General features: G+C 38.7%; 1 protein-coding gene across 3 annotated transcripts; it reads right to left on the bottom strand.

Moving 5' to 3' along the window:
- Nucleotides 1-3,342: 3,342 nt before the first annotated feature.
- LOC5569735 (nucleolar transcription factor 1-B) lies at nt 3,343-26,599 on the bottom strand. Of its 3 annotated transcripts, none has more exons than XM_021853086.1 (5): nt 26,176-26,599; nt 25,490-26,051; nt 23,996-25,036; nt 4,293-4,512; nt 3,343-3,688 (listed from the first exon to the last, which is right to left on the bottom strand). In XM_021853086.1, the coding sequence occupies exons 1-5, from the start codon at nt 26,243-26,245 to the stop codon at nt 3,617-3,619; spliced, it is 1,965 nt and encodes a 654-aa protein (XP_021708778.1). In that variant the 5' UTR covers nt 26,246-26,599; the 3' UTR covers nt 3,343-3,616. The 3 variants fall into 3 exon arrangements, with proteins under 3 accessions (XP_021708778.1, XP_001652959.1, XP_001652960.1); XM_001652910.2 differs by lacking the exons at nt 3,343-3,688; nt 4,293-4,512 and adding exons at nt 12,960-13,128; nt 23,851-23,904; XM_001652909.2 differs by lacking the exons at nt 3,343-3,688; nt 4,293-4,512 and adding an exon at nt 12,580-13,128 and having other exon boundaries at nt 26,176-26,598.
- Nucleotides 26,600-27,571: the final 972 nt, after the last annotated feature.

Raw genomic sequence — 27,571 nt, 5'->3', positions numbered from 1 at the left:
TGAGCCATCATTCTGTTCAAAATGACCTTTTCAAAAAGTTTACTGATGGAGGAAATCAAACTGATTGGACGATAGCTAGAAGCTTCTGCAGGATTTTTGTCTGGCTTTAAAATTGGAACAACCTTAGCATTTTTACATTTGTCAGGAAAATATGCTACTTGAAAACATTTGTTAAATATATCAACTAAAAATGATAAGCTACTTTCTAGAAGTTTCTTGATGAGAATGTAGAAAATTCCATCATCGCCAGGAGCTTTCATATTTTTGATTTTTTTAATAACAGTTCTCACTTCTTCCAAATCAGTCTCCCAGGCATTTTCGAAAACGTTCTCTTGATTTAAAATATTTTCGAAGTCCTTAGAAACTTGATTTTCAATTGGACTAGTAAGTCCTACATTAAAATTGTGCGCGCTTTCAAACTGCATAGCAAGTTTTTCGCAATTAAAGCCTGATTCGCTGCTGACAAGTAATTTCTCGGCCTATCTTGATGCATGGAAAATTTCTGCAAGGAATCGATCAAGAATGCGCTCTTTTCTGATCGCAGTACGCAGTTGAAAAGAAATGTCAGTTCAAATGGGAGTCGCTGTAGAAAATTTCTGCAAGGAATCGGCGAGAAATTTCTTTAGCAATTCCTTTTCAGTAGCAAATCAGGCTTAATTAGTAATAATTTGTTTTCCTCTTTCAATGCCGGTATTGGCTTCTGAGTTTTTTTTCAAAATTTTAGATAATTTCCAAAAGGGCTTAGAGCCAGGGTTCCAATTGAGAAATCTTATTTTTAAAATTTTTGTTTCCGAATTGTGCAAAACGTTTTTTGATTTCTTTCTGCAAATCCTGCCATATAATTTTCATAGCAGGATCGCAAGTGCGTTGAAATTGCCTTATCCTCACGTTTTTAAGACGGATCAAGAGTTTAAGATCATCGTCTATAATCACGGATTCAAATTTTACTTCACATTTTGGAATTTCAATGCTCCAATAATAGAATTTGTTAAAGTTTCCAGAGCATTGTCAATATTAAGTTTAGTTTGTAAGGAAATGTTAACATCAATATTAGAATCAATATATGTTTCATATATATTCCAGTCGGCTCGAAAATAATTGAAAGTGGAGCTGATAGGATTGAGAATCGCTTCATGGGATATTTGAAACGTAACAGGGACATGATCAGAATCAAAATCAGCATGAGTAATCAATTGGCTACAAAGATGACTAGAGTCGGTTAAGACCAAATCAATCGTAGAAGGATTTCTAGAAGAGGAAAAACATGTAGGGCTATCAGGGTATTGAATTGAGAAATATCCTGAAGAGCACTCATCAAATAAAATTCTGCCGTTGGAATTACTTTGAGAATTATTCCATGACTGATGTTTGGCATTAAAATCACCAATGACAAAAACAAATTGACTTATTGCGAGTCAATTTTCCCAAGTCAGTTTGGAGCAAATTAACTTGCTGTCCAGGGCATTGAAAAGGCAAATAGGCAGCTATGAAAGTATATTTACCAAGTTGTGTTTCAACTGAAACACCTAAAGTTTTAAAAACTTCAGTTTCAAATGACGAAAACAGTTGATGTTTTATACGCCTATGAATGATGATTGTGCAACTCCCCCACATGCCCAATCAAGTCGATCATTACGAACAAAAAAGTTAGGATCCAGGTTTCAAATACGTTTCAGTAATAACTGCTATATACACGTTATTAGCTGTGCGAAAATTAAACAGCTCGTCCACTTTACCTTTCAAGGAACGAGCATTCCAATTTTAAATATTTAAATTATTATTTGGATCCATTAGAAAGACGTAATCCAACAAGAATTTGATTTGTAAATTTTACACCAACTTGGACTGCTTCAGTCATAGTGGTGGCTTTGAACATTGCACCAATCATTAGATTCAATTGTTCAGTTAGAAAATTAAAATCAGAGGCAGACATGTCACTTGAAGTGGGTATATTATCTGATGATTTCCCATTAGAATTTTCGGTAGACGAAGAGGCGGAGTGAGAGTTACCTGTGGCGGTAGGGTTTTTTCCATTTGATTTGAAACAAGTAGAATGGGTACTCATAGTACGAATAGGGGAGGAGTTCAAATTACCTGTTACGATATCGGCAAAGGATTTTTCGTGGGTAGATACATTCGAAATTAGAAGATTCGAACGGCTACCCGACGGATTAAAATTAGTTGGTATGATTCCTAATCAAACGATCGTTAACTGAAAAATGAGCATTGTTCGATACTCTACCAGGTAAATTCCGGAAACGACCGTTATCGTAACGGATATTATCTTTCATCTGCCCGGCACGAGCCTCGACGACTCTCCTTCGCGAAGGGCAAGCCCAAAAATTGGACTTATGATTACCCCCGCAATTCGAGCATATAAATTTGGTGGTATCTTCTGGACATATGTCCTTAGCGTGAGAAGAACCTCCGAAAATTATGCATTTAGCATCCATGCGGCAAATTTTTGTACCATGACCCCACTTTTGGCACCGACGGCACTGATTGGGGTTCTGGTAATTTCCTCCAGGTTTCTGGAAATGTTCCCATGTCACACGGACATCGAACATAAGGCTAGCTAAAATGCACACTTGGTATTCCATTTACTCAATGCCTACTTTTGTCGAATGTTACAAATATGCAGTTATGGGCAGTGTAGTTCTCTCGTCTTCGAAGTCTCTTCGTAATGGGCAAGGTAACGCTGCTTGTGAATCGCTGGGTTGTTCTGGGTGTTTAAACATGAGATCCATCCGGTAATCCAGAGCCACCTTCCCTGGGATTCAGCATAGTGAAAAACAAAAATGCTTTGTTCAATAACTAGCAACCGTAGCTATGGTGTATGTGGCCCATAACCTGTTAGTAAAGACACTTGAAAGGTCTGATTGTGAACAGGTTTGAACAGAGAATTATTTATTGGGATATTATAAATTCATGGCTTACTACAACTCAACAAATTCAAGGAACACTTAGCGAAAAAACTCTGAAGACGATAGACAAGGGGATGACTCACGATGTCAAATCTAAGGTAATAGAACATGTCTTTACATAAGGTCATACAATGACGACGGCGGATATCAAAATTTTGCGAAATTTTTCTGCTTCCTAAAAATTGGGTGCAGCATTCTGACTTATCGCGGGCTTTTGATAAAATTTGCATTTCGGAAGAAGAAGAAAAATAACGTGAGACAGCGTTTTTTCAAGTTTTTTTTTATCGCAGAAAGGATATTATCAAATTTATCCTGCTATTAAAACATACATCGCATCGTAAAGGTATGAAATAGGAAAGATTTCTGTTCAAACACAGTTAGTCTATCATGTGTAAATGAAGCAGAAGGCATTAACAAATTCAAACAAATCGTATAACGTATAATCAAATAATAAATCTACATAAGTCTAAAATATTCGCTCTCCCAAAAACTGCTTTCTTCTTCTTCGTCGCCGTCATCATCATCATCCGGACCTTTCGGTTTCTTTTTGTTGCTCGTTAATCCTTTGCTGAATGTACTTTCGGATTTGTGCGTTGGGAAGCGATTTCAGGAATAACTCAAAGTCGACAATGTACTGCTCATGGGCGGCCTTCAGCTGTTTGGCAATCTCGCGCTTCCTCGTCTGCGAAAGTCTAGCGTACAACTGCTTGTGCATGCCCACTTTGCCCTTGTAGATGCGCCGGCGATAGAACTCCTCGGGATCGCTGTAAGAGAAAGGAACTGACTGTCAGAGAAGGCAGATGTCTGGTGCGCTCTGGTAAATTAAGGGTCACGTATTTTGGTAACTGTAGCAAATATTGAGGTCAATACAAATGAAAAAATGATCCGCAAAGAAAGTCCCCAGTTAATAATTGTGGAAGTGCTCATAGAGAAGCAGGCTCAGTTGGCACGTAACGCCAGAAAAAAAGAAGAAGTGAATGGTAGAAACAGCAATCAAATATATTACAGTTTAAAACGATAAGTTAACATTACATTGAATGGTTTGAATACCATGCAAATACTGTACGAGCTATGGTGTATCTGGATCAGGTCTGGGTCATTAGGCATAACGCCGTTTGACATAATGGACATGCCATAATTTGTTTCTCATCAAGAACATGCATATTTGGAAAGAAGGGATATAATTCTGGTTATACTAAATAATCTTGTAGTCATTTTTTGATGATACTTAACAATCCATAAAATATATCCACAAAAAAAAAACTAAATTTACCATATGTTCGAAACGTTTCGTTATATGAATTTACCATGATATTTTTACTAGAATTTCTGTAGTGTATACGCTATTCAGATAACTAGTTAACTAACCTCCTGTTGGTCCTTTTGATTCTGCTGTATGTACTGAGCAAACTCTTCCTTGGACAACGATCTCAGGAACGTCTCATATTTCTTCAAGAACTGCCTGTGAGTGACCTTGAACTGCTCGAATATGTCGCGTTTGCTTTCCGGCGACAGGTTTTCGTAGGGGACCAAGAGCTCACCCACTTTGCCCTTGGAACTGTGCTGACGATAGAACTCTGCGATAGTGCTGTGGGAGAAAGTATCAGTTAGGGGCGGACTAGTCACGGTTGTTCGTATTTATTGAAAAAGTGAAACTTGCATTACTGCGAATAACGTTGCAATGGTGATCCACCCATTTTTGACGAACACTAAACTTACACAAATTGCTACGAAGCATCACATGAAGTTTTTTGACAAATTTTGTTTTTTACCTTCAGCAATTTTTGTAGAAACGCCGTTTTTGACTGTGAATTATTCTAAGACAAATCATTTTTTTATTCATTTAGTTAACATCTAAACAGATAAGATAATACAGAATCAACAATTTCACGCCACAATACTCGGTACGTGGCAGCATCTCTCCCTTGTTGGTTCTGTCCCACGCTCACTACATCGTTGTGAACTTGATCCACCCACCTAGCTCGCTACGTTTCACGCCTGTTTGTACCAACCGAATTCAAAGCGAACATCATCTTCACAAGGCTGTTGTCCGGCATTCTTGTAACATGTCCTGCCCATCGTATCCTTCCAGCTTTGGCCACCTTCTGGATACTGGGTTCGCCGTAGAGTTGGGCGAGCTCGTGATTCATCCTTCGCCACCACAAACAGTTTTCCTGCACACCGTTAAATATCGTCCTAAGCACTGAAGACTTCTAGTTCATGCAGGTCCTCCTCGAGCATCGTCCACGTTTCAAGCCCAAATGACTACCATATCATCCGCAAAGCAAACAAATTGACTGGATCTCGTAAAAATCTTACCCGTGCTGTTAAGCCCGGCTCTCCACATAGCACATTGTAGCGCAATATTGAACAACAGGCACGAAAGTCCATCACCTTGTCGTAGTCCCCAGCGGGATTCAAACGAACTGGAGTGTTCGCCTGAAACCTTCACACAATTTTGCACACCTTCTATCGTCTCTGATGAACGTTCTGGTGAGTATATATTTTTCAAAAATTTGCAAGAAAATCAGGAGTGCATATAAACAAAATCTGAAAGCATTAATATTCATTAAAAATGATTGTCTTTCTGAAGAAAAATACAAAAACTAGGGGTTAGATCTGACGGAAATGGTCTATTGTCCACACTGTCACATGTGGCAAGGTTGGTCGTGATAAGCTTTCGCAGGAGTGCGACTCGCCGTGTCAGTTCGATGTCTTCGAACTCTGCCTCCAACTTCTTCGAATCTCGAGCAGTTCTCGCATCCTTCACATGGACGTAATTTACCTGATACGCGAGGAAAATGATTTTTGCACGAGCTATTCAATACTTCCGCTCGTCAATAGCTGGTAACGTAGCATTCGGCACTGGCTTGACCACTTCCCATAAATCCTCCAATTCAAGAAAAGTCTTCACGGCGAATTTCCACGTGGACAAGTTGTCCCGGCCGGTGAGCCGCCCAATAGACGGAAGGCTGCCGAAGATTTGAAATTGATACGAGGCTGCTCTATTCGGTGGACATCATGCATTTTCTTGTAAAAATCTTGAATTTTCTTCTACGGGGCCCACAACCGTAAATTAAGGTGAAGTAGGCCGTCATTGAAATTTGTATGCGTCGTTGATTATTGTTGCTAATTCATCTCATGATTCCGAATCAAAGAAAATCAGTTGGTTTTGCACTGACATAGCTGAAAAAGTATCAGCATAGTTTATGTATGTTAGCGCGTACAGTGATACTTTTTCAAGTCAACATAAAGTCATCATTGTTGCCAAAACGAATGACGGGCTACTCAGCCTTAAACTATTCTGTTTGATGGTCGTTAGGGGAGTGAAAATTTTATTGTCAAAAGAAAACTTAGACTACTATGATTGATTTGCGCACTGGACGCATGGCGCCTACTTGTTCCGACAGAATCCGAGTTTATTATCATTTCATCGAATACTACTTGAATAATTGTTAGGTAGGGGGATTAGGGGCATAATAAACATACGGGGCGAAATGGACACCCCCTCAATATCTGAGAATATGCATACTTCATCAAAAGTTTATACACTGCTTGAAATCTGTAATGCATTTGAAATGTTTGACGGTAAGGTACCGCGGGGCAAGTGGGTAAATGGGGTAAGTGAAAACAATTGATATATTTTACTGAATATGTGAATTAACGTTTTAAACTCATGCGTAAACCTTTGAGGTCATTGAGAACATTACGATAGGTAAAAGATTTCTGAGATTTTTAAGCCATTATTGCATAATAGAGTGAAAAATTGTTAACCTGTCAACTGTTACTCCGTAACAAGTTGGCGGCGTACAATCTTATTTTAATAATTTCAGTGGAAAAAAGTTGCGGAAAATAATTTCCTGTACCACTTCTTAGTTGTTCTCTGTGACAGTTTCGAACTTCAATAAAAAAAAGTTTTAGAATCAATTCGACGTAGACCTAAAAATAACTAAATTTAAACACCGTCAATTTTCTTATCAGGTGGGGCAAGTGAAAAGTTTATCATTAGAGATTCAATTTGTGCTTTCTCTTTAAGTAGCCATAAGTAAACATGGTTCGCAATTATCATAGAAAAACATAACGTGCTAATAATTCAAGAAGCACTATACTCAAGCGTCAAAAGTATTAGAAATCATGGAAATTCTCTAAAAGATGTTGTCAAACATTACAATATCAATATGTCTACTTCGGGCAGCCAATTAAAAGGAAGAAGTTGACTGAAAAGTTGCAATATTAGAGAACACACGGAAATCTCGTGGAATGTCTATGTAAAGCTAGTTCAAAACATAAAAATGGGGTATAAATCTATCCACATTAAAAAGGTTGTAAATACTTAATTGAAGGATTCCGGTCCAAGAAATTATGTCTTCCGAAGAGATATCCGACGTCATATTCAATTTTATTGAAAACAAATAACGAGCGGTGGAAATTCTACAGATCAGAATTGCAATTGCTGTCCCATGATGTGAGAACTAACATTGGAAATGTTGCAGTTATAATGTTGTCGAATCATTTCAACTAACATAACTGAACAGAAGAAAATTGAAGTGAAAAGAATAACATTTTCTTTGTTTACATTTTACTTATGTTATTGTTCATTGGGAAGCCTTAACAAGTGTTAAAGCTAATAGAAATCGTGAATATAACTGTTTGTTTTTGAATTTATTGTTTAAAACGGTAAACTTTTCACTTGCCCCACTTTTGGGGCAAGTGACAAGTAAGGAGAAATTTTTCAAAAACTATTTCTGTATTTTTTTCTTCAATTTTTCATAAAAATCAATTTCAGCATGCTGCTTATATATGCTGGGAGACAAGGTAAAAAATGTACACAATCTCATTTGTTTCAATTTAAAGTCTCTAGAATTGGAAGAATCTCAACTATGCGAATTCCATTACCCACTTGCCCCACGGTACCTTACTACTAAGGATCATTTATATGAGAGGTTAGTGGAAACAAAATGAATTGGTAACAGATCGGCAGTGCTGAGTTCGAGGACAATATTGTAACGCGGACATAACTTCTATAAAGGGCGAACACGAAATTATTCAGGGTGTCTACTCATTTACAGAAATGAAATTCCCTGAGATTTCAAGGTTTTAAAAAATAATTCCAGGATGAGCAAATCCCTCAAAATACCCAAATAGTCAATTTTAGTTGGCAAACAACTTTTTTTAAATGAAAAGTATCCTTGAAAATAAATTTATTGAACAATAAATTTCAAAGTATTTTTCGCTTAAAAAAAAAAAAACAATTATCGGTTTTGTTTTTAGTATAAACAGTAAAAAGGCGATTTTTATTTAAGGTGAAGATGAATCGAAGTCTGCCACACGATATATGAATGCGAAAATGGCAACTTTGGCAAAGAAAGCTGTCAGTTAATAACTGTGGAAGTGCTCATACGAACACTAAGCTGAGAAGCAGGCTCTGTCCCAGTGAGGACGTAAATGCCAAGAAGAAGAAGAAGAAGATGAATCGAAGTCAAACCTCAAATTTTCAAGAGCACGAATCTGGAGAACCAAACATCCGTTTAAGCTGAAAAAAATAATTGATTGGTCACTAGCTGGTAGTATTATTTTGGTATAATAGACAAAAATAACATTTTTGTAAAATTTGTTGATTTTTTTCAACTTATCAACTGCTTATGAACGACACCTAATTGGAGCTGTACTTGCCTTTACCAATTTGCTAATTTTAAGTGTCCTTGTCTAAATATGTTTTACGCTGATTAATTAAAAATCGTTGAAAAGACTGAACATGTCAACTAGAGTTTTTATAGCGGCGCAGCCGAAAATTTTTTAAATTGAGGACATTTTTTGTCACAAAAACGACATTTTATACCATCTATTACTGTTTCAAAATAATTTTCCTGAGTGGAGCCGAAATTCCCTGAGAATTCCAGGTTTTTCCAGGTTGAATAAAATTCCCTGATAATTCCAGGATTTTCCAGGTAGTAGACACCCTGTTATTGCGACACATTCAACAGGGCATAACTTGTCTACCATTGGGTAAAAGTCAACCAAATTTTGCACACTTTCCCATTGATGTGTAGGGAAAGTGGTGGAAAAATGAACAGGGGTGGTAAAATGAACGGGGGAACGCCATTTGGCATAAAGTCATTTGGCATAAAGCCGTTTGGCATAAAATAATTTGGCATAACGGTCGTTTGGCATAATAGTCATTTGGTATAATGGACATTTGGCATAAGCATTGAAAACTGAGTTGCTATGTTTTTGGCGTTACCTTTGCTAACATTCTCATATATGATTTTCTCTTATTTTGGTCATAGGCTGTTCTTTCTCATTACGTTGTTAAACTAGTGGTTTGCATTGTAACTAATAACATTGTCATTGACAATTTTGCCTTCTTTCCTACGTTGGCGTTACGACTACAAACATTTTCATCTACGATTTTCCCTTCTTTTGATCACCAGATCTCCTTTTAAGTAGCACTATTTAAATTTATAATTTCTTTTCTTTTATGCCAAATGACCATTATGCGAAATGACCATTATGCCAAACGACTTTATGCCAAATGGCTATATGCCAAAAGAATTTATGCCAAACGGGGTAGCCCCAAAATGAACATCGTGCCTTTCACCGAGAAAAAACATATCTAGATGATTTTGTATCACGCACGGACGATTTAGAGCATAAATCTGAGTGTTCGGGTTGATACGTAGGTCAATTGCATTGAAAATATCAACGAAAACTAAGATTTTAGAAAATATCGTTTGAAAATTATCACTGACGTAACTTTTAGCTCGGACGACTTGAGGTTTTTCAGTGAGATGAATATGGTTATGATATGATGTCAAATCTGATACCTTTGGAATTCTTTTTGAATGGGTTACAATCACTAATGGATGTATTTTCGGTGGGGCAATGAAAAATATTTGTTTTGCTCAAGTTTTTTGCGTGGTGTTCATTTTACCACCAACCGCTGTTCATTTTACCCACATAGTGCAGGTAAAATGAACATTTCCATCGCTTTTTGAAAGCGATGAAAATATGTGAAAATTAAGCTATTTTAGTCTGAATCCATGTCGCTGTTATACAGTGCTGTTCTGAATAATAGCAGCGCATGTCTATTTTCATACAAAATGCTCAACTTTGACATGCTGTAGTTTTGTTCCCTTTCAAGCAATCGAGCTGAAATTTTCTCCGCAGAACTACAAATATAATCAATTTTGTAAATACAAAATTTCAGTTTTTTCTGAGTCCCTGCCAAAAAGTGAGACACTAGGTGAAATTTTTCAAAAAAATAGCAGTTTTTCATTTTAAAATTTTTCTTCTACAAATATTTTAAACATTTTCGGTTTAGGTGTAGGTTTGATAAGTAGGAGGAGATTGTTCCAATGGTAAGTGATATACAATTTAAAACTATAATGTCAAGCCGAAATTCAAATTTTTAAAACTGCTATTTTTTCGAACAATTTCACCTAGTATCTCACTTTCCGGCAGGGGCTTAGAAAATTTTTAAATTTTGTGTTTACAAAATTGGGCATATTTGTAGTTCTGTGGAGAAAATTTCAACTCGATTGCTTGAAAGGGAACAAAACTACAGCATGTCAAAGTTGAGCATTTTGTATGAAAATCGACATGCGCTGCTATTATTCAGAACAGCACTGTAGATTACATCCCTATTTTTGATGTTGTGCGAAAGAACTACACAAATTCCTCGTTTTTATATCAGAAACTAGATGATTTCCTTGAGGTGTTCATTTTACCACCCCTTCCCCTATTGTTTACATGCTGTCAAACTCAAAGTCGTGTTTTTCGATTCAACGAAAATGGAGGTGAACCAACGCGAGTCGAGAGAACAAATTCTTTCCAAACACCTGAAATTTCCTGACCTGTCGCACCGGCAGTTGGGAAAAAAGTTGAACATTCACCATTCAACCGTCTCCAGAGTGTTGAAGCGGTTCCAGCAGTGATTGACGTTGGACCACGGCAAAGGAGCTGGAAGAAAACCGGGACCGGTGAACAAAAAGACGGAGGGAAAGGTGAAGCGGATGATTAAAGTAAATCCCAACGTCTCAAGCCGTGATTTGGCTAAAAAGATCGACATGTCGCAGAGCTACGTCCAGAATGCAAAGAAGAGAGTTGGACTACATATACACAAGGTACAGAACTTCCCAAACCGCGATGAGCGGCAACAATCGATGGCTAAAACTCGGGCACGAAAGCTGTGTGATGGACGACGAAACGTGTATAAAAGCCGATTTTAAGCAAATTCCTGGGCAAGAGCAAGTTTGATGTGGACGACAAATTTAAGAAGAGGAAAATGTCGAAGTTCGCCTCCAAATATCTCATTTGGCAGGCCATCTGCTCTTGCGGACTGAGGAGTGAGCCTTTCGTGACAAAGGGCACAGTAAATGGCGAGATCTACAAATCTGAGTGCCTCGAGAAGTGCCTTTTACCTTTACCTTTACCATTTAGTGAGGAACTAGCCTGATGAGCGCTTTTTACCGTTCTTGCAGCAGCACGACGAAGCTTTGCCATTTTGACTACACTTTTTATATTAAATTTAGGGGAGGGATTATTAGAGTATGTTTAAAACTACAATCAAATTTTGCAAAAGTGGCCAGATTTAGCATCATGCCACTATTCTTAAAGTGTCATGGAGTGGTATGAGGCCAATTCTGTCCATTTCGTACCAAAGGACATGAATCCTCCAAACTGTCCGGAGCTGCGCCCGGTGGAGCAGTACTGGGCAATAATGAAGCGGGAACTTCGGAAGAGCAAGAAGACAGTCAAAGACGAGAAGGACATGTTAAGAAGATGGAAAAAAAACTGAGAAACGGGTACCGGATGACACTGTAAAGACTTAGATGGAGGGCATCAAGCGAAAATGCCTTCAATTTTACACTCAAGGCTCCAACGATTAACTTTTCTTATGATTTTTGAAGTAAATATATGTATAAAACTACCCTGAAATTTTGGTTTGGTTTTAAACATTATAAGAAAATTGACATGACATTTTCGGTGTCGCAATAATTTCGAGTTCGCCCTTTATTGTAAAAATGTTTTTTTTTCGTTATAGACCCTAGAGCAACATTTCAAAACTAATATACAACCCAAAAAATCCTAATATTGCAGTAACATGAAAACTAGAAAAAAAAAAAACACCGAAATAATTTAAATAAAACAACAAAAAAATCAAACTAAACGGGTCTAAGTCGTTTGGCATAACAATTTTTCATCTAGAACAGGTAACTTTTGAAAGGAATATAAAAGGGAATATTGATTATGACTGCCTAACAACCCGCTAACAAAAAAATCTTAACACATGCTCGTAGGCTCACGCTCAGGCAGCGCTCGCTGCTCAATTGGCTCATACTTTGACAGTAATGTCAGTTTTCACGAATCTCTTATATAAGATTCGTTAATTCTGACCTTTGTGATTCGGACGAATGTGAATGATCGCTTTTGTCAACTTCTTATAACAAAGTTTGCTTTTATTTGAGCATCACGAAACCAACACAGGACACACGTCTGATGTTACAATACAAGACAGCTTTGAAAGGTTGATTTTCGTCTCCCCTTAAAGAACCAAACTATCATCTTCAAGTGCAAGGAAAAGATTTCTTAATACAATGGTCTGGATCGGACTTTAGGGCAGGTTCTTTAGAACTAAATTTACAATATACGCCCCTGATCATTTCGTAAAGGTTTTTATTACCATAGAATGTATATAATCATTGTTATTTCAATAGTAAAACATACATCGCTTCGGGAAAAGGTATGGAACAAAAAGGTAATCTTCCAAACGCGTTCTAAAGTCTATCAGACGCAATTTGAACATTGCGCACTATCAAACATTTACAATTCAATCAAACTATAATACGAACAAGAAAAAAAAAACAGGCACTGGCACACATCTAGATAATTTTACTCGTCGTCATCCTCATCCCCAGAACTGCTTCCATCTTCCTCGTCATCTTCGTCGTCATCGTCATCGTCCGAATCTTCCGTCTTCTCCACCTTCTGTTGCTCTTTCGCCCTCTGCTGAATATACTTTCGGATCTCCTCCTTGGGCAGCGATTTCAGGAACAGCTCGAAGTCTACAATGTACTGCTTCTGGGCGGCCTTCAGCTGTTCGACAATCTCGCGCTTCTTCGCCGACGACAGATTGGCGTAAGATTCCTTGTGCTTGCCCACTTTGCCCTTGTAGATGCGCTGGCGGTAGAACTCTTCGGGATCGCTGCAAGTGGAAAGAAACGAATCGTTAGTGGAATAGTGGCTATGAGGGTGTATTGATTAGATAGTTAGGTCGTCGTGTCGGTCAAGGAGGATTGCAAGCGGATAATGCAGGTATTCAGGGTGTCCGCAAATTATCCGTACAAAATTTGAAGACATGGCTCTGTACAATCAAGCATGACAAATTCAATATTCTTGCATGATTTGAAACATTGGCTTATTATATTTTTAAGAACATGACACATTTCCGATTTCAAATGATTGCAAAACCAACCCAAATGTATTGAGGTGTCTTAAAGAGAGCTGTTTTTCGAACTTCATGACGGAAGAGAAATGTCCATAGAACTCACTGGATTTGAACCGTATAATTTTCTATTTCCAGTCTAACTTGAAGTCACTAACCTGTAGATTGCTTCAAATAATAATAGGACATTTGAATTCATCTCTTTTAGGTTTTAGGGATAACACATCTTCAGTATGACTAGCGGCCCTCAGGAAAAACGTCTCCGAAAAAAATACATTTGCTTATCTCAGTAACAAGCAATCATTTCGGGATTTTTTTAAATTGTGTTTTGGGTTAACATATAGATGTATTATAAAAGGTACTCATTTTTCATTGTTTTCAATTCAAGATCATCTTTCCAATATTTTGCTGTTCGGATAATGTGCGGACACCCTGTATGTCAGAAGGTTCGTATAAGTCTATAACTGTAAGATTGAGGAAGGGAGTAACACAAATTTTGTCAAGCCAAAAACTAAAAAAAAGGCAGCACGACCTGTTGTGAATTTCATGCAATACATATTGAACTAACGAGACTTTAACCAAATAGTGAGGCATACATAGCCGTAGCGTTAAACGCGCAGCTATCCAGCCAACCTATGCTCGTCGTGGTTTCAAATCCCACCAGTCGAAGATTTTTAAAAGTTTGAACATTTCTCGAAATTTTCTAGATTTCCCAGGGCATAAAGTTGATACTTCATACCTGCGACACGATTTACACATGCAAAAATGAACAATATCCAAAAAGTTTCTCAGTTAACAACTGTAGAAAAGCTCATAGAAGCACTAAGCTGAGAAGTAGGATGTGTCCCAGTTGGGGGAAAAAACGCCCGAAGAAGAATGGGGCCAAATTTGAACGCATCCGTCTGTCGAGTAGATTGTGTTGCCTATTTTGTCTTTTCTTCGCCTTGGCAAAACTTGTGTCACTCTCACCGTTTTATAGCTTTATACTTACGCTTTTCTTCTTCACTGTGGCGCAATATCATCGATTTCGGACGTATTGTAGATATTCACACTATCTGCTTCGCGTTTAGCTTTGCTTCAAATCCACAGCCAAAGCAGCCACCACCACTTTCTCTACCGGTTACTACCAGGTACTTCGTTGGCAACAGCCTATCTAAGTCGCGTTCCTCTTGGGGCGCTCCACAATAGAACTATTAATCACAGACTACAAATTATTGTCGCTAGGGTTACGTGCTTCTGCAGTCGGCCTTCTTATAGATAACTCAACTTCACCCAACTACAATCTCTTGTAATCGATCCGTCTACTGAGTAATATTTTAAACAGAGCATTGTATATTCGAAGTATATTTGTTATGGGATTTTCCCAGCAATTCATTAAATAATTTTTCTTTTGATTTTAATAGGATTTCATCAAAGACATCCTTAGGCTTTTTCAAGAATTCAATCAATATATCTTTTATTCCTAGTAACTCATTCAAGTTTGTTATGATTTCTGCAAGAATTTCTGTAGGGATAACCTTTGAACATTCCTCCAGGAGTTTCTTCAGAAATGCTTCAGTAATTGCTCAATTGTAGAGATTCATCCAGAATTTTTCTTATCCATGGATTTCTAGGATTTACTTTGAGATTTTTGCTAAGGACTTCTTCAAGAATTCATTAAGTAACTTTCCACCAATATAACTTCAGGGATTTCTTAGAGATTTTTTTCAGGATATTCTCCAGATATTTGGGCTTATTCTACCAGCAGTGATAGAAAGTGGCGAACATGTCTTCTGAACCGGAACAAAAACAAAACAAACCGCTCGCGAGCTTCAGAGTGCTGAAATACTCGCGTCTGTCGTGGTCGCGAGTAAACAAAGCTAAAGTGATTGGTGAACGTGTTCGGAACTGTTCAAAGTCAACTGCGCTTTTGGGTAAAAAGCTATTTTCCCTCCGAGTTTTTTGGTTTTCATAAGTTTTTGACTGCAAACTAATAGCTTACTGTCGATTTGATTGATATACAATTGATTTGTCAGTTAACACCCTTAAAAAATCACTCCTTGGTCGGTTACTCGCGAGTAAATGTTCGCGAACTTTTCGCTATTTCTTTTATACTATAGTAAAATCGAGGATAATACGCGATTGGCGTATTAACTTCGATGGAGCTTACCATTAGTATATTCTCCCGAGCAAGCGGGTGCGAACCAAGCCTGTTCGCGAGTCTGTTATGTTTATTTTGTGTTGGTTTACACTCATGAAGTGCTTCGTGATGGGAACTTTTCCACCACTGCCTACGGGTGGTGAGAAGTAGGGAGCTCTCGGTCTCGTATGGAAAGCTTACAACACTCGACATACCGTGTAAATCAAATGAGAGCTCATACGAGTCGAGTATTTTCACCTCGCCATACAAGACCAAGAGTTCTCATCTCACTCCACTCGTAGAATGACAAATGTATGCATGAGCTTAACGCGCTTTTCGCAAAAAAAAAACTCAATCTATATTAGCTCATGAATGTAAGAAAGAGAGGGACCATTCATGGTTTGAAAATGTTCGATCAATAAATGATGATTCAAACTTTTTGGGAGAAGGGTCATACCGATCAATGTTGTCCCGCTGATCAATGGTACCCCGGATTACGGTACCTAATTTAGCAAGATATTACTTTTCTTAGTGTGCATGTGATTTGAACTAGTTTAACATTATCATATGATGAAATTTAACGTTTAGTTATTCATTTTTGAGTATATTTTATTTATTAAATTAACAATATAATAATAAACGTGTAAAGGGTAGTTTTAGAATAAGCAAACAAATAATTTTACATCACAGCAGTAACATATGATTTGCAAGCTTCAATAGGGATCCTTCCAAAAACGTTTTTATGAATAGGTACTAAAGGATCTATCAGGAAATTTCTAAAAATAGTCTTCAACCAATTTAACCAGGATCCATCTCCAGGGAAACTTTTCAGAAATCATTGGAAAGATTCCTAAAAATATTTAGGTGGCATTTGTAAGGGAAACGCTAGAGTAATCTCTTATAAAACTATTTGTGAACTGTTTTGAAGATTTTCTGAACAAAAAACCTAGCGAAGCTTGCATAATATTCACCCAAAGTAATCACTAAGAGCCTAGGACGACATATCTTAAGAACTTTGTTTGGGAATAATCGGAATTAATGCTGTAAGGTTTCCTAATGGAAACCTCAAACTAATTTTATGTAGAGTCCTAGAGAATTTATTTTAAAGAAACTGTTGGAGTAGTCTCAGAATTAAATAAGGTAGAAGCACCGGTTTTGGCCATACGCCAGTTGTAGCCATACACCGTTTTACATAGCTAATCAGCATGAAACCTTTTGTGTTCAGTAGATTACATTCACATGATAGAGTTACATTCATTTACTCGTCCAAATTGATTCAAAACATAAAAAAAAAAAACAATTAATTTTCCTTATAATTTTAACTCCCATACACCTAATTTAGCCAGGGCACTCCTAATTTGGCCACTCTCATGAGAAATCAATGCGATTGGCCAATTTAGGAACCGAAGTTAAATCTTTGGCTGGAACTGGTTTCGTTGGCCTATATTGACCAACGGGATTTTCAAAGCGAAAAAAATGGTTTTAGCTCAGTTTTGATATTTTACACAGATAATATGGATTGAAAGCTTGCATTGACATATTTGTAGTATAAATACGGCTTCCCATTTAATTTTTATTGACATTTTCTCTTAGGCTGGCCAAAACCGATGGTTATGTAAGAATTCCTGAAGGAATATACTGAATAAATACTTAGGGATTAATCAAAAAGGGAGTAATCCTTAAAAAAAAAGCTTGTAGGATATGTTGTCGATCAACCGTCACGAAGCCTGCTCGATAATTTCCCACAAACTCGTTTATCCCAGGTAATAGACCACGGAATACGATATGGAATTAGAACTTTTAGAATGGAAATCGCTCGCAATATCACAAGATCAAACGGATCTACCACAAAAGGTCGAATTACAAAAGGCTAAAACCACATAAAGCCGAAATTTTCAAATCTATTCAATTGTAAAACTAAAACGTTCAGCACATTTTCACAGAAGGGTAAAGCGGGACAAGATCTGCCTTAATATTACGAAGTGATGTGAGCGACATTTCACTTTTCAGTTTATTTTGCTAAATATCTGTAAAATAACGAAAAATGGGCCCAGATAGCCGTAGCGGTAAACGCACAGCAATTCACCAAGACCAAGCTGAGGGTCGTGGGTTCGAATCCCACCGGTCGAGGATATTTTCGGGTTGGAAATTTTCTCGACTTCTCAGGGCATAGAGTATCTTCGTACCACACGATATGGTCGCCGTTAAGTCAGAGTGGACCAAGTACAAAACTTGGGAAAATTGGATTATTCTCTCATTAGATGCGAAATTACCTTACCTCCATTACACTTTGATCATATTTGAAGAATGCTGTGAACTGCGAGAGATATGTAATAAATTCACTTTGGATGATCAACAAAAATCGATAAAGTGTGCAGTCAGAATGGACCAAGTGCTTATTACACTGCGGAACACGTTTTTGTCTCCAGCACCAAAATACCGCTATTTACTTAATTAAGGGTTGCTGAATCCATTGCCGTTTTCAGAAATATCATAGCACGTCCAGTTTTTGAGATATTGACTGTTGAAAATGCAAAAAATGACTATTTCAGCCAACTTGCATGCAAGTTTCTCAGCTTGTAAGGTAATATATTGGCTTAATTTGCCACTGAATTCAAACTTTATGTGTATAACAATACTTATCATCAAAGTTTGTATTATTTTCGATACGGAAAAGTTATTTTTTGATGGTTTAGAGAATTGTTGTATTTTTCCATATAGAAGAAACGAAGAATTTTGTATGGAGACTGCAAGCATGTTGAAAAAATCGGTTTAATCGAAATTTAATCGCGCGATTTCAATCAAATTATGTCTGAAATGAAAGTTCAAGTTCTATTTTGCATGTTTGGTGGATTAGATTACAAAAAAGTATGATAAATTGTACTTTAAATTTAATGTAAACATTAATAAAAGCAGTGTTTTGTACAACTTTGGCGACCTGTAGCTAAAAATTGTGACGTGCTGGAACATTTCTGAGAACGGCATCAGATTCAGCAGCCCCAAATCTTCTAGAGACACATAATTTGGTTCTTGAGACACGCAAACATGTCATTTTTGTTACGCTGTGTTACCATAACAGCTAAAAAGATCAGGAAATGAAAAACATTTCAGAAGATTTTTCAGATTTTCCGACATCGAATCATTCTTCTTCTTATCCATCAATAAAAATTTATGAATATTACTTAATTCCATGCATTTGAATTTGATTTTTGATCATTTACCATATTCGGATGGGTGGTCAGAAATTGCAACAAATTCTGTGCAGACAGAGCGGACCAAGTATTGAAAAGCAATAAAAAGCAGTACGATAGTTCTATGGTGTATGTATGGCATGACCAGCTTATTCAGCCAGCATATTTTGGTAGGTACTCAAGATTTTCACTTGGTCCACTCTGACTGAACGCATAGAGTGCTTCGTGAAGCCCAAGCAGGATGGATCGTTGTTGCGTCGTCGGATAGGTTTTGTTCTCGGTTTCGCGCGTGTTTTCATCGTCGTCTGAGAAAATTTTTTCCCCTGTTTTCAAGCGTCTTGCTGGGTAGTGCTTCGTGAAGCCCAAGCAGGATGGATCTTTGTTGCGTCGTCGGATAGGTTTTGTTTTCGGTTTCGCGCGTGTTTTCGTCGTCGTCTGAGAAAAATTTTTCCCCTGTTTTCAAGCGTCTTGCTGGGTAGTGCTTCGTGAAGCCCAAGCAGGATGGATCGTTGTTGCGTCGTCGGATAGGTTTTGTTCTCGGTTTCGCGCGTGTTTTCGTCGATGGAGAATTTTTTTTTCCCTGTTTTCAAGCGTCTTGCTGGGTAGTGCTTCGTGAAGCCCAAGCAGGATGGATCTTTGTTGCGTCGTCGGATAGGTTTTGTTTTCGGTTTCGCGCGTGTTTTCGTCGTCGTCTGAGAAAAATTTTTCCCCTGTTTTCAAGCGTCTTGCTGGGTAGTGCTTCGTGAAGCCCAAGCAGGATGGATCGTTGTTGCGTCGTCGGATAGGTTTTGTTCTCGGTTTCGCGCGTGTTTTCATCGTCGTCTGAGAAAAATTTTTCCCCTGTTTTCAAGCGTCTTGCTGGGTAGTGCTTCGTGAAGCCCAAGCAGGATGGATCGTTGTTGCGTCGTCGGATAGGTTTTGTTCTCGGTTTCGCGCGTGTTTTCGTCATCGTCGCAATTTTTTCCCCTGTTTTCAAGCGTCTTGCTGGGTAGTGCTTCGTGAAGCCCAAGCAGGATGGATCGTTGTTGCGTCGTCGGATAGGTTTTGTTCTCGGTTTCGCGCGTGTTTTCGTCGTCGGAGAAAATTGTTTCCCCTGTTTTCAATCGTCTTGCTGGGTAGTGCTCCGTGAAGCCCAAGCAGGATGGATCGTTGTTGCGTCGACGGATAGGTTTTGTTCTCGGTTTCGCGCGTGTTTTCGTCGTCGGAGATTTTCTTTTTTCCCTGTTTTCGCGCGTCTTGCTGGATAGTGCTTCGTGAAAACGGTTTGTTTTTGGGACGCCAAGAAGTTTTTCTGTTCGCACTGTGTTGCGAAGAGATATGTGTGTTCAGTCGAGGATGGATTACCAACTGGTGAGTTCGTTTCATGCTTATGATAACACATTTTTTCTTGAAAGTGTAACTTTTGTGTAATATTAAAACAAACTTTGTTTGGTTCGTCACTATAAGTGTCGGCATTATGCTTGTTTTACACAATTTCAATATACATATATTTTTCTCTTTTTTACATTATTAAAAATATCTTTTGAAATGTTCGACATTGTGAATGTTGACGTATTTTTTAAAAATTCTACCATCTCGAGACAAAAATGCACAGTAATACTCATATGTAATTTTCAAACAAACTATGTATGGTTCGTCACTACAAGTGTCGGCATTATTGCTGTTTCATATGATTTAAAATATATAATGTAATTCTCAGTTTTCGCTATTAATAAAAACTTCTTTTGAATTGTTCGATATTATAGATGTTGACGTTTTTTTTTTGAATCTACTACTAAAAACTTCTCGAGACAAAAATACAAAACTAGTTTTAAATGTAAGTCGTATATTTCCCCCTTGTCCATGGATCGCATCACCGACCAAAGGTGACTCCCAGATCTTTTCCTCCCCCACTAATAAACACCCTTCCCGTGGTGATTGTGGAGATGCAGAGGTATTCTCGGTCTCTAGAAGCAACAATCATTACACCCTAACATTCCTTCCCCATCCCAACTGACTGTAAGGACTTGGCCGGCGCCGTTATTGATCAATAATATTAGATCTGCTAAAATTGCACTTCGAGAGTAAGCGGAAACTCCCATCCCTTATTCATTTGGATCCCAGTGCAATTCTTACCAGTTCCGATCAATCACGGAGTAGCAACCATTGACATGTACAGTCAGTCTATGCTATGCTATGCTATGCTATGCTGGTCCACTCTGACTGAACGCATATTTGAATATTTCTGGTCTTCAATGCTCTGATCCTGCGAATCCTTAATTTCAAGCTGCCACTGATATTGGTATTTACTATATGGATTATTTAAGAAATTACGATACTGGTGTCGAAGGGTCTCGATAATCTGTTTATCTTAGAGATATGCACCCAATTTGACCATGCAAGCATTAAGTGATTGTTATTTTCCAAGAAAATGTTCAGTCAGAGTGGACCAAGTACACATAATCCATCAAAAAATCGTTCTATTAGAGGTTTGAATTATGAGTTTTCATGATTATCACTTCACATTATATTGTTTGAAAGTAACATAAAGGCGTGTAGAAATATTGAAACAAAATTTAAACGAGATCGAAAACTACAGAGCGTTAAAATGTCACTTAACGCCGACCATATATGCATGCAAAAATGGTCATTGGCATAGTAAGCTCTCAGTTAATAACTGTGGAAGTGCTCATAAGAACACTAAGCTGAGGAGCAGGCTTTGTCCCAGTGCGGACGTAACGCCAGAAAAGAAGAAGAATGGTTTGTGTTTGATAGTGAAAAATGTGCTGAAAACTGAAATGGTGCTTAATCCGTCAGATTGCAGCGTCACGCCATTACCGGGCGTATTGTATAGTTCCATCTTCGTCGGTCTTGGGCGATACTTCTTCGGTTACCCCGAACATATGGGGGCGCCAGGTCCTCTTCAGCTGCGTACAGACAGCATATACGTGATCTTTCACGAAGTCACCTTCCATTTACCTGGTTCTCTGCTGAATATTATTTTCGCAATTCTTTCTACTGACATTCGTACCGTATGGACGCCATTCACCGCTCATGCTCCATTCACCGCTCATTGAATTATTTTGAAAAATCTGAACAAATTTTCGCAATAAAAGTCATCAACATGTATTAGTATTGCTGTTTGCATTTGAGATGCAAATCTCTACTAAACGTCCAGCAAATGCGGTAACACAAAACAATCAAAGGACACCTAGAAACGATTGCACCCTTCCCGTGGTAATTGTGGAGATGCAGAGGTATTCTCGGTCTTTAGAAGCAACAATCATTACACCCTAACATTCCTTCCCCATCCCAACTGACTGTAAGGACTTGGCCGGCGCCGTTATTGATCAATAATATTAGATCTGCTAAAATTGGCTTGTTTAGGGGTATCCTGTTTTTTTTTACATATTCTGATTCTACGTTACAAACTGAGCCAGAATCCAAAGTTTCATAATTTTTCGTGCTCTGGAACTATTTTTAAAACACGTTTGAATTTAGTATGTAAATCGCATTTGAATCACCCCTCGACAAATTTTACTTCGGGGCGAGCTGTCATTATGTAAATTGAAACGTCATTGAGTCGACGTAATGAAATATTTTTTAATCATTTACTTTTACAAAATTAACATATTAAAGCGCAATAAAATCGTGTTACACTTAGAAAAATGTGCTCTTTCGATCGAGCTACAAAGAACTCAAGACTAACAATTCAAAAGGCCTCATTTCCAAAAAATAAACAATGAGAAAAATGCAATCTTGTTTTGTCAAACAATAAATCAAATTTAAATTAGGAATTTAAGTATTTTATGTTATTTTATCGTCCAGAAAGTCGATGGATAAACTGATTTATAGCTATGAATATTCATTACTATCATTTTAGCAAAAAATCCTGCTAAAAAAACGAGTCAAAGGAAATGAGGCTTTTATTTCACCAAAAGCTATACAGCCCTTTTCATTTGTGCCCATAGACGCCGCCGACGCTGATGAGGCCTGTGAGTTGACGCCTTTGTTTACTCTAAAATGTGTTGAGGCCTTCTAGTTGTGGCTTGTTTTTTCATCATCTTCAGATGTGGCCTTTTGAAAATCATTCAATATTCATGATAAAATACGATAATTGAAGTGTAGAAGAGTGTTACGTGGTAAAGCAAGGTACATGGGATCTCTGCAGCAAGAGGAGATTCGTGCGGTCGATTAAGTATGTGATTTATTCAATCATCGTCATCGATAAACACAATGGATGTGCTAAGCGAGAGTGTCGTCGAGCAATTATATGGAAATATTTCTTCAATTGAAGTAATATTTCAATTATACGTTATGTTTCATGTAATTGTAACGAAATCGTGTTGTTATCAATTGACTGTTTAACGAGAAACTTGCGACGATCGACGCGCCACCATAATTCATATAACGGAGGGTATTAGAACTAACTTGGAGGTGATGATTTCGCAATTTGGAGGTTAAAATCACCTCCAAACACTAGCGATTTTGCGGTGGGATGTTGACGTTTGATCACGAATAAGTCGTGAAGTACAGACATGCTGACACAGGTATTATTAGGTAGTATGATACAAAATACATCACTCCACAGGAACCCGACGAAAAATTTGATTATGTTCGCTGTTGAGACTATCGCTGTGTAAAATAATACATGGAGCGGAGCGGCTGAAGTATAACTTGTATCTGCTTAGTAAATTTGAAACATTTTTTCGTAATTTTAGTTGCAATTTTGATGTTTGTTTAATAGGCCTCAACTCGGTTTCAAGTAAATATAGAAATGGGGCCTTTTTGGGAAAAGGCCACATCAGTGTTCTTCCCGAATTGTAGGCTCGACAACATCAACAGGTACTTAACTAAAAATATAACAACCAGGGTCTATCAGCATTTCCGGCTCTAAATCAGAATTCGTGATACCCAGAAGAACGAATATGACGTCTACGTTTTTTCATCCGAGATTTGAGAGCAGAATTCCCCTCTTTAAAAATTCAATTCAATTCAAAATAGCTTCAATTCAGTCGTAGTCAACAGATAGATATATTTGTTATCAACAAATTAAGTAATTCACAAACAATAATATGGAACATAGCCGAAATTGTATGTTCAAAACGTCCAAAAACAAAAAACCGATAACGAAAACGTAATTCTTCAATCATAAAATTAGAAATGGCACAAAACTAGAACGCTCTTCCTTACCGCGCGGATGGAACACATCACTTAGCATGTCGCTTAGCACTGTTTTTAGGCATTCTACAAGCGGTGTATCAGAGAGAGAGAGGAGTATAACACGTAATAGGTTAAATAAATGCTATCTCAGTCAATCAAGTTAGATTGTACTCACCGAGGCGGCTTCTCCGGTTCCTTGGGAGTGGATTTGGTCGCCTGTTGTTCCGGTTCCTTTTTGACTTTGGTTTTCTTGGTGGCCACTGCAGGCGATTGGTCCTCCGATGAGGTGCGTTTCTTGCCATTCTTGACCGGGGATGCCGCTGGCCGTTTAGCTGGTGATCGCACTTCCTCTTCGTCTTCGTCCGAAGAGGAAGCCGACGGATGGGGCTCCGTTTTGGTGACGCTGAGCGTTTGCTTCCGTTTCGAAGGGGAAGCAACCGAAGCGACGGGGGTCGACGGAGCTGTGGCAGTTCTGGTGGGTTTTTTGGTTGAGGGGGGCGCATGGTCAACCGAATCGGCGTCGGAGTTGTCCGATTTGTGTTCCTTCTTGATGGCCGCTACCTTGGTGCTCATCTTAGCTGGTACCTTCTTTTTGATTGTCGTCGATTCGGCAGCCGGAGGCTCCTCCGGCGAATCGAGATAGTGATCTTCGTCCATGGCAGCGTTCGCCTTCTCGGATTTTACCTTCTTTGCCGCCGCCGTCTTCTTCTCTGAGATGGTCAAGAGGAAATCGATCTCGGCTTGCTGTTTCTCCTTTGGTAGTTTCTTGATGTACTCTCGGTACTGGTTGACGAACTTAGCCCGCGCCACTTGGTACTCTTCCTTTAGAGCTTCCTGCTCTTGTTCGGTTAAATTTTTGTAGCCCTCTCGGATTTTCGCCTCGTGCTCTTTGCCTGAATGTGCCTTCATCTTGCGCCGATAATATTCGTAACTGTTACGACCGCAAAACTCGGGTTTACCCAGAGATTGGCCCAGCCATTCCATCTCTTTCTTGTTCACCAACTTCAGGTCCGTGTTGCCCTGGACTTCGAACGATCGCTGGATGAAGACAACCTTATCCTTCACTGGAAGCTCTTCCCATTCCTTCCGTGCCTGCTGGAAGGAAATGTTGGAAGATATCTCTCGTCGCTCCTGGTAGAATAGATGAAAGGGCGTCTTCAACGGCTCCTTCTTCGGCTTGTATCCCTTCTTGGGGGACAGATCCGGGTGTTCCTCGCTGAAATGATAGTGAAATAGAAAGATTAAAGAACTCGTACGCAATTTAGGCTTAAGGGTCATTCCATATCTTCTTCTTGGCATAACGTCCTCACTGAGACAGAGCCTACTTTTCAGCTTAGTGTTCAATGAGCACTTTCGGTAATTAATTGAGAGCTTTCTTTGCCAAAGTTGTCATTTTCGCATTCGTATATCGTGTGGCAGGTACGATGATACACTATACCCAGAGAAGTCAAGGGAATTTCCGTTACGAAAAAATCCTGGATCGACTGGGAATCGAACCCAGACACATTCTTACCACTCGGCTAAGGAAGGCCTTTTTAACTATACACCCTTCTGCTTACCTATTTGATATCTTCTATTATAGTACCCCTCTCAATTCTTACTCAGTGATGGTCGATTATACGTCCTGTGGACATGCTGTATAGAAAGCCCTATATAAAAAAATACTCACTAGAACTTTGCCAACTGGACATGATATTCCTCCTTCTTCTTTGCAGCGTCGGACTCATAGCGGCGCCGTTTCTTCGCCGACAGCGCTTTGTACTGTTCCGGAATCAGCTTGAATATCTGCTGAACCTTCAAATCCTTATGTTCCTCGCGCAGCTGGGGCAGCTTCTCCTTCACGAACAAACTGTACGCCGTTAGGGGAGGTTTGGGCCGTGTGGCGCATAGCTTCTTACTCACGACATCCGGCACTTCTTCGAGCATTTCACTGAGCACTCGGAAACGTCTGACTTTGCCGATGACTTCCTTGGCCACCCGCTCCACTTCTTCGGTGGGGCGTTTGCCCACTTTGATGGAACTCCAGTCGACCGCCTCCAGACTGGTCTTCCATTTGCGCAGGTCCTTCTTCGGAAGGGTTCCTTTTAATTGTGCCACAAGGACCTCGTACTCATGCCTGCTCCAATCATCCGACAGGTCGTCGTCGATTTCCGCCTTAGTCTCTTCCAGGTGGATCTCCGTGGCCAGCTCTTCATTTTCCGAATCCGACGGTGCTTCGTTATCGGAGGCAACTGGAAGAAGATAATATGAAACTAGTTATCGAAATGTGGAATAAAACCAACAAATGGATAAAAATCCCTTGAAAATCAAACAATTCATATACATAAATTATTATTATATCAGAAAGCAACTTACCGCCTTCGAACTTCTTGGACAAGCGATTATTCTCCCTCGCCACAAACACCGACATCGAGCGTTTCCTCATTTTTCGTTTCGAGCGCCGAGCGTTTGTCAAAGAGGAAGGAAAACAAAAACACAAACCAAAATAAAAGCAACGCCTCTGTTTTGATACGAACGAAACCAGCGACGATTTTGAGGTTAGCAAACGCGCCGGAACACCACTTCCAAAATCTGCACCGAATTCACACTTCCTACCGGGTAATCGAACTAATTTTTCACTTTTCACATCGAGTTCAACTGTGGCACGCGTCTGGATAGCAAATTTGGACACCTTTCTCTAAATTCCAGCGAAAATAAGTGGAAAATTTAGGACTGCCTCCACAAGCTGGTCCGCACACAGCAGCTTTGTTCGACTTTTTTTTACTCTGCTTTCGGTTGGTCGGGCTGAAAGCGGATCGGGAAGCTTTTGCTAGTGATGCTAGTTATGCTGAGTTATTCAAACTGAAAATATTAGGCAATAATTATTATTCGAGAAAAGATTTCAGAAGCAACGTTCAATGATTTATATCTTTGGAGGGTTAAATAATCTTTTCAAAATCAATACTTATTCACACATGTTTTGCTCGATGTGTAATAGATCTGCACACATTATTTATAACTTTTGAAGAAATCTATACCGAAACTGATGACTGAAAGTGAAACTGGAGAATCGGAATCACTGTTCTGAGTGGAAGGCAAGAGATGAAAAACATCGAATAAAGCTTCCCTTTCTCTGAAGCTTTCGGTTAAACGAAGAAGTACTAGATTTTGATTGGCTGCATCCTTGAATAAAATGCACTGAAGCAAAACCTAATTCGAATGACATATAACAACACAGCACGGTGCCCCGACAGACCGTTATTATGCAAAAAATATGTCCATCAAATATGAACACAGGGCTCGATTCCTAAAGTCATTCTGAAACTCCGGGCAAATTATTAAAAAAATCCCTAGGAGGAGTCCCGAGAAATCTTGATTTTAAGTTTTTGACCTAAATATTCAATATAATCCATATTAAAATTACGTAATAGCACTGAAGAAACCTACAAAAACCTTCGAAAAGTTGGTCAAACTGTCCTCAACTGGTATATAGCTGTTAAAATTAGAAATATTTACAACTGTCTTAACTTACCAGAGTGGCTCAAGTATGTTTTTACATGGCTTAAACCAGTAAGCTTAGTTTAAAAGAATGAAATCTAAGAAATAAAATTCAATATACAATTGAAGTTACGTTCGATAAACGTGTAACCAGGTCCGTCCCACTCGGGCTCAGATTGGGTACCACTTCTAGTACTGCATTTGGTCCCTCGGTAGTGCAAAAGGTACCCAAGTTTGACAGATCGCAGTACACTTTGAACGGCATTCTAGATTA

The sequence above is a fragment of the Aedes aegypti genome, chromosome 3 (assembly GCF_002204515.2).
Source record: "Aedes aegypti strain LVP_AGWG chromosome 3, AaegL5.0 Primary Assembly, whole genome shotgun sequence".
NCBI lineage: Eukaryota > Metazoa > Arthropoda > Insecta > Diptera > Culicidae > Aedes > Aedes aegypti.
The sequence above is the reverse complement of the archived record's forward strand: the minus strand, read 5'-3'. Positions and strand labels throughout refer to the sequence as shown.

What these genes read in the sequence shown, in the direction of transcription:
- LOC5569735 (XM_001652909.2), bottom strand. Translation starts at nt 26,245, where the DNA reads ATGAGGAAACGCTCGATGTCGGTGTTTGTGGCGAGGGAGAATAATCGC. An exon ending in GTCCAAGAAGTTCGAAGGCG is followed by an intron (nt 26,052 to 26,175) that starts GTAAGTTGCTTT and finishes ATCTTCTTCCAG; the next exon opens with TTGCCTCCGATAACGAAGCA. An exon ending in GTCCAGTTGGCAAAGTTCTA is followed by an intron (nt 25,037 to 25,489) that starts GTGAGTATTTTT and finishes CTATCATTTCAG; the next exon opens with CGAGGAACACCCGGATCTGT.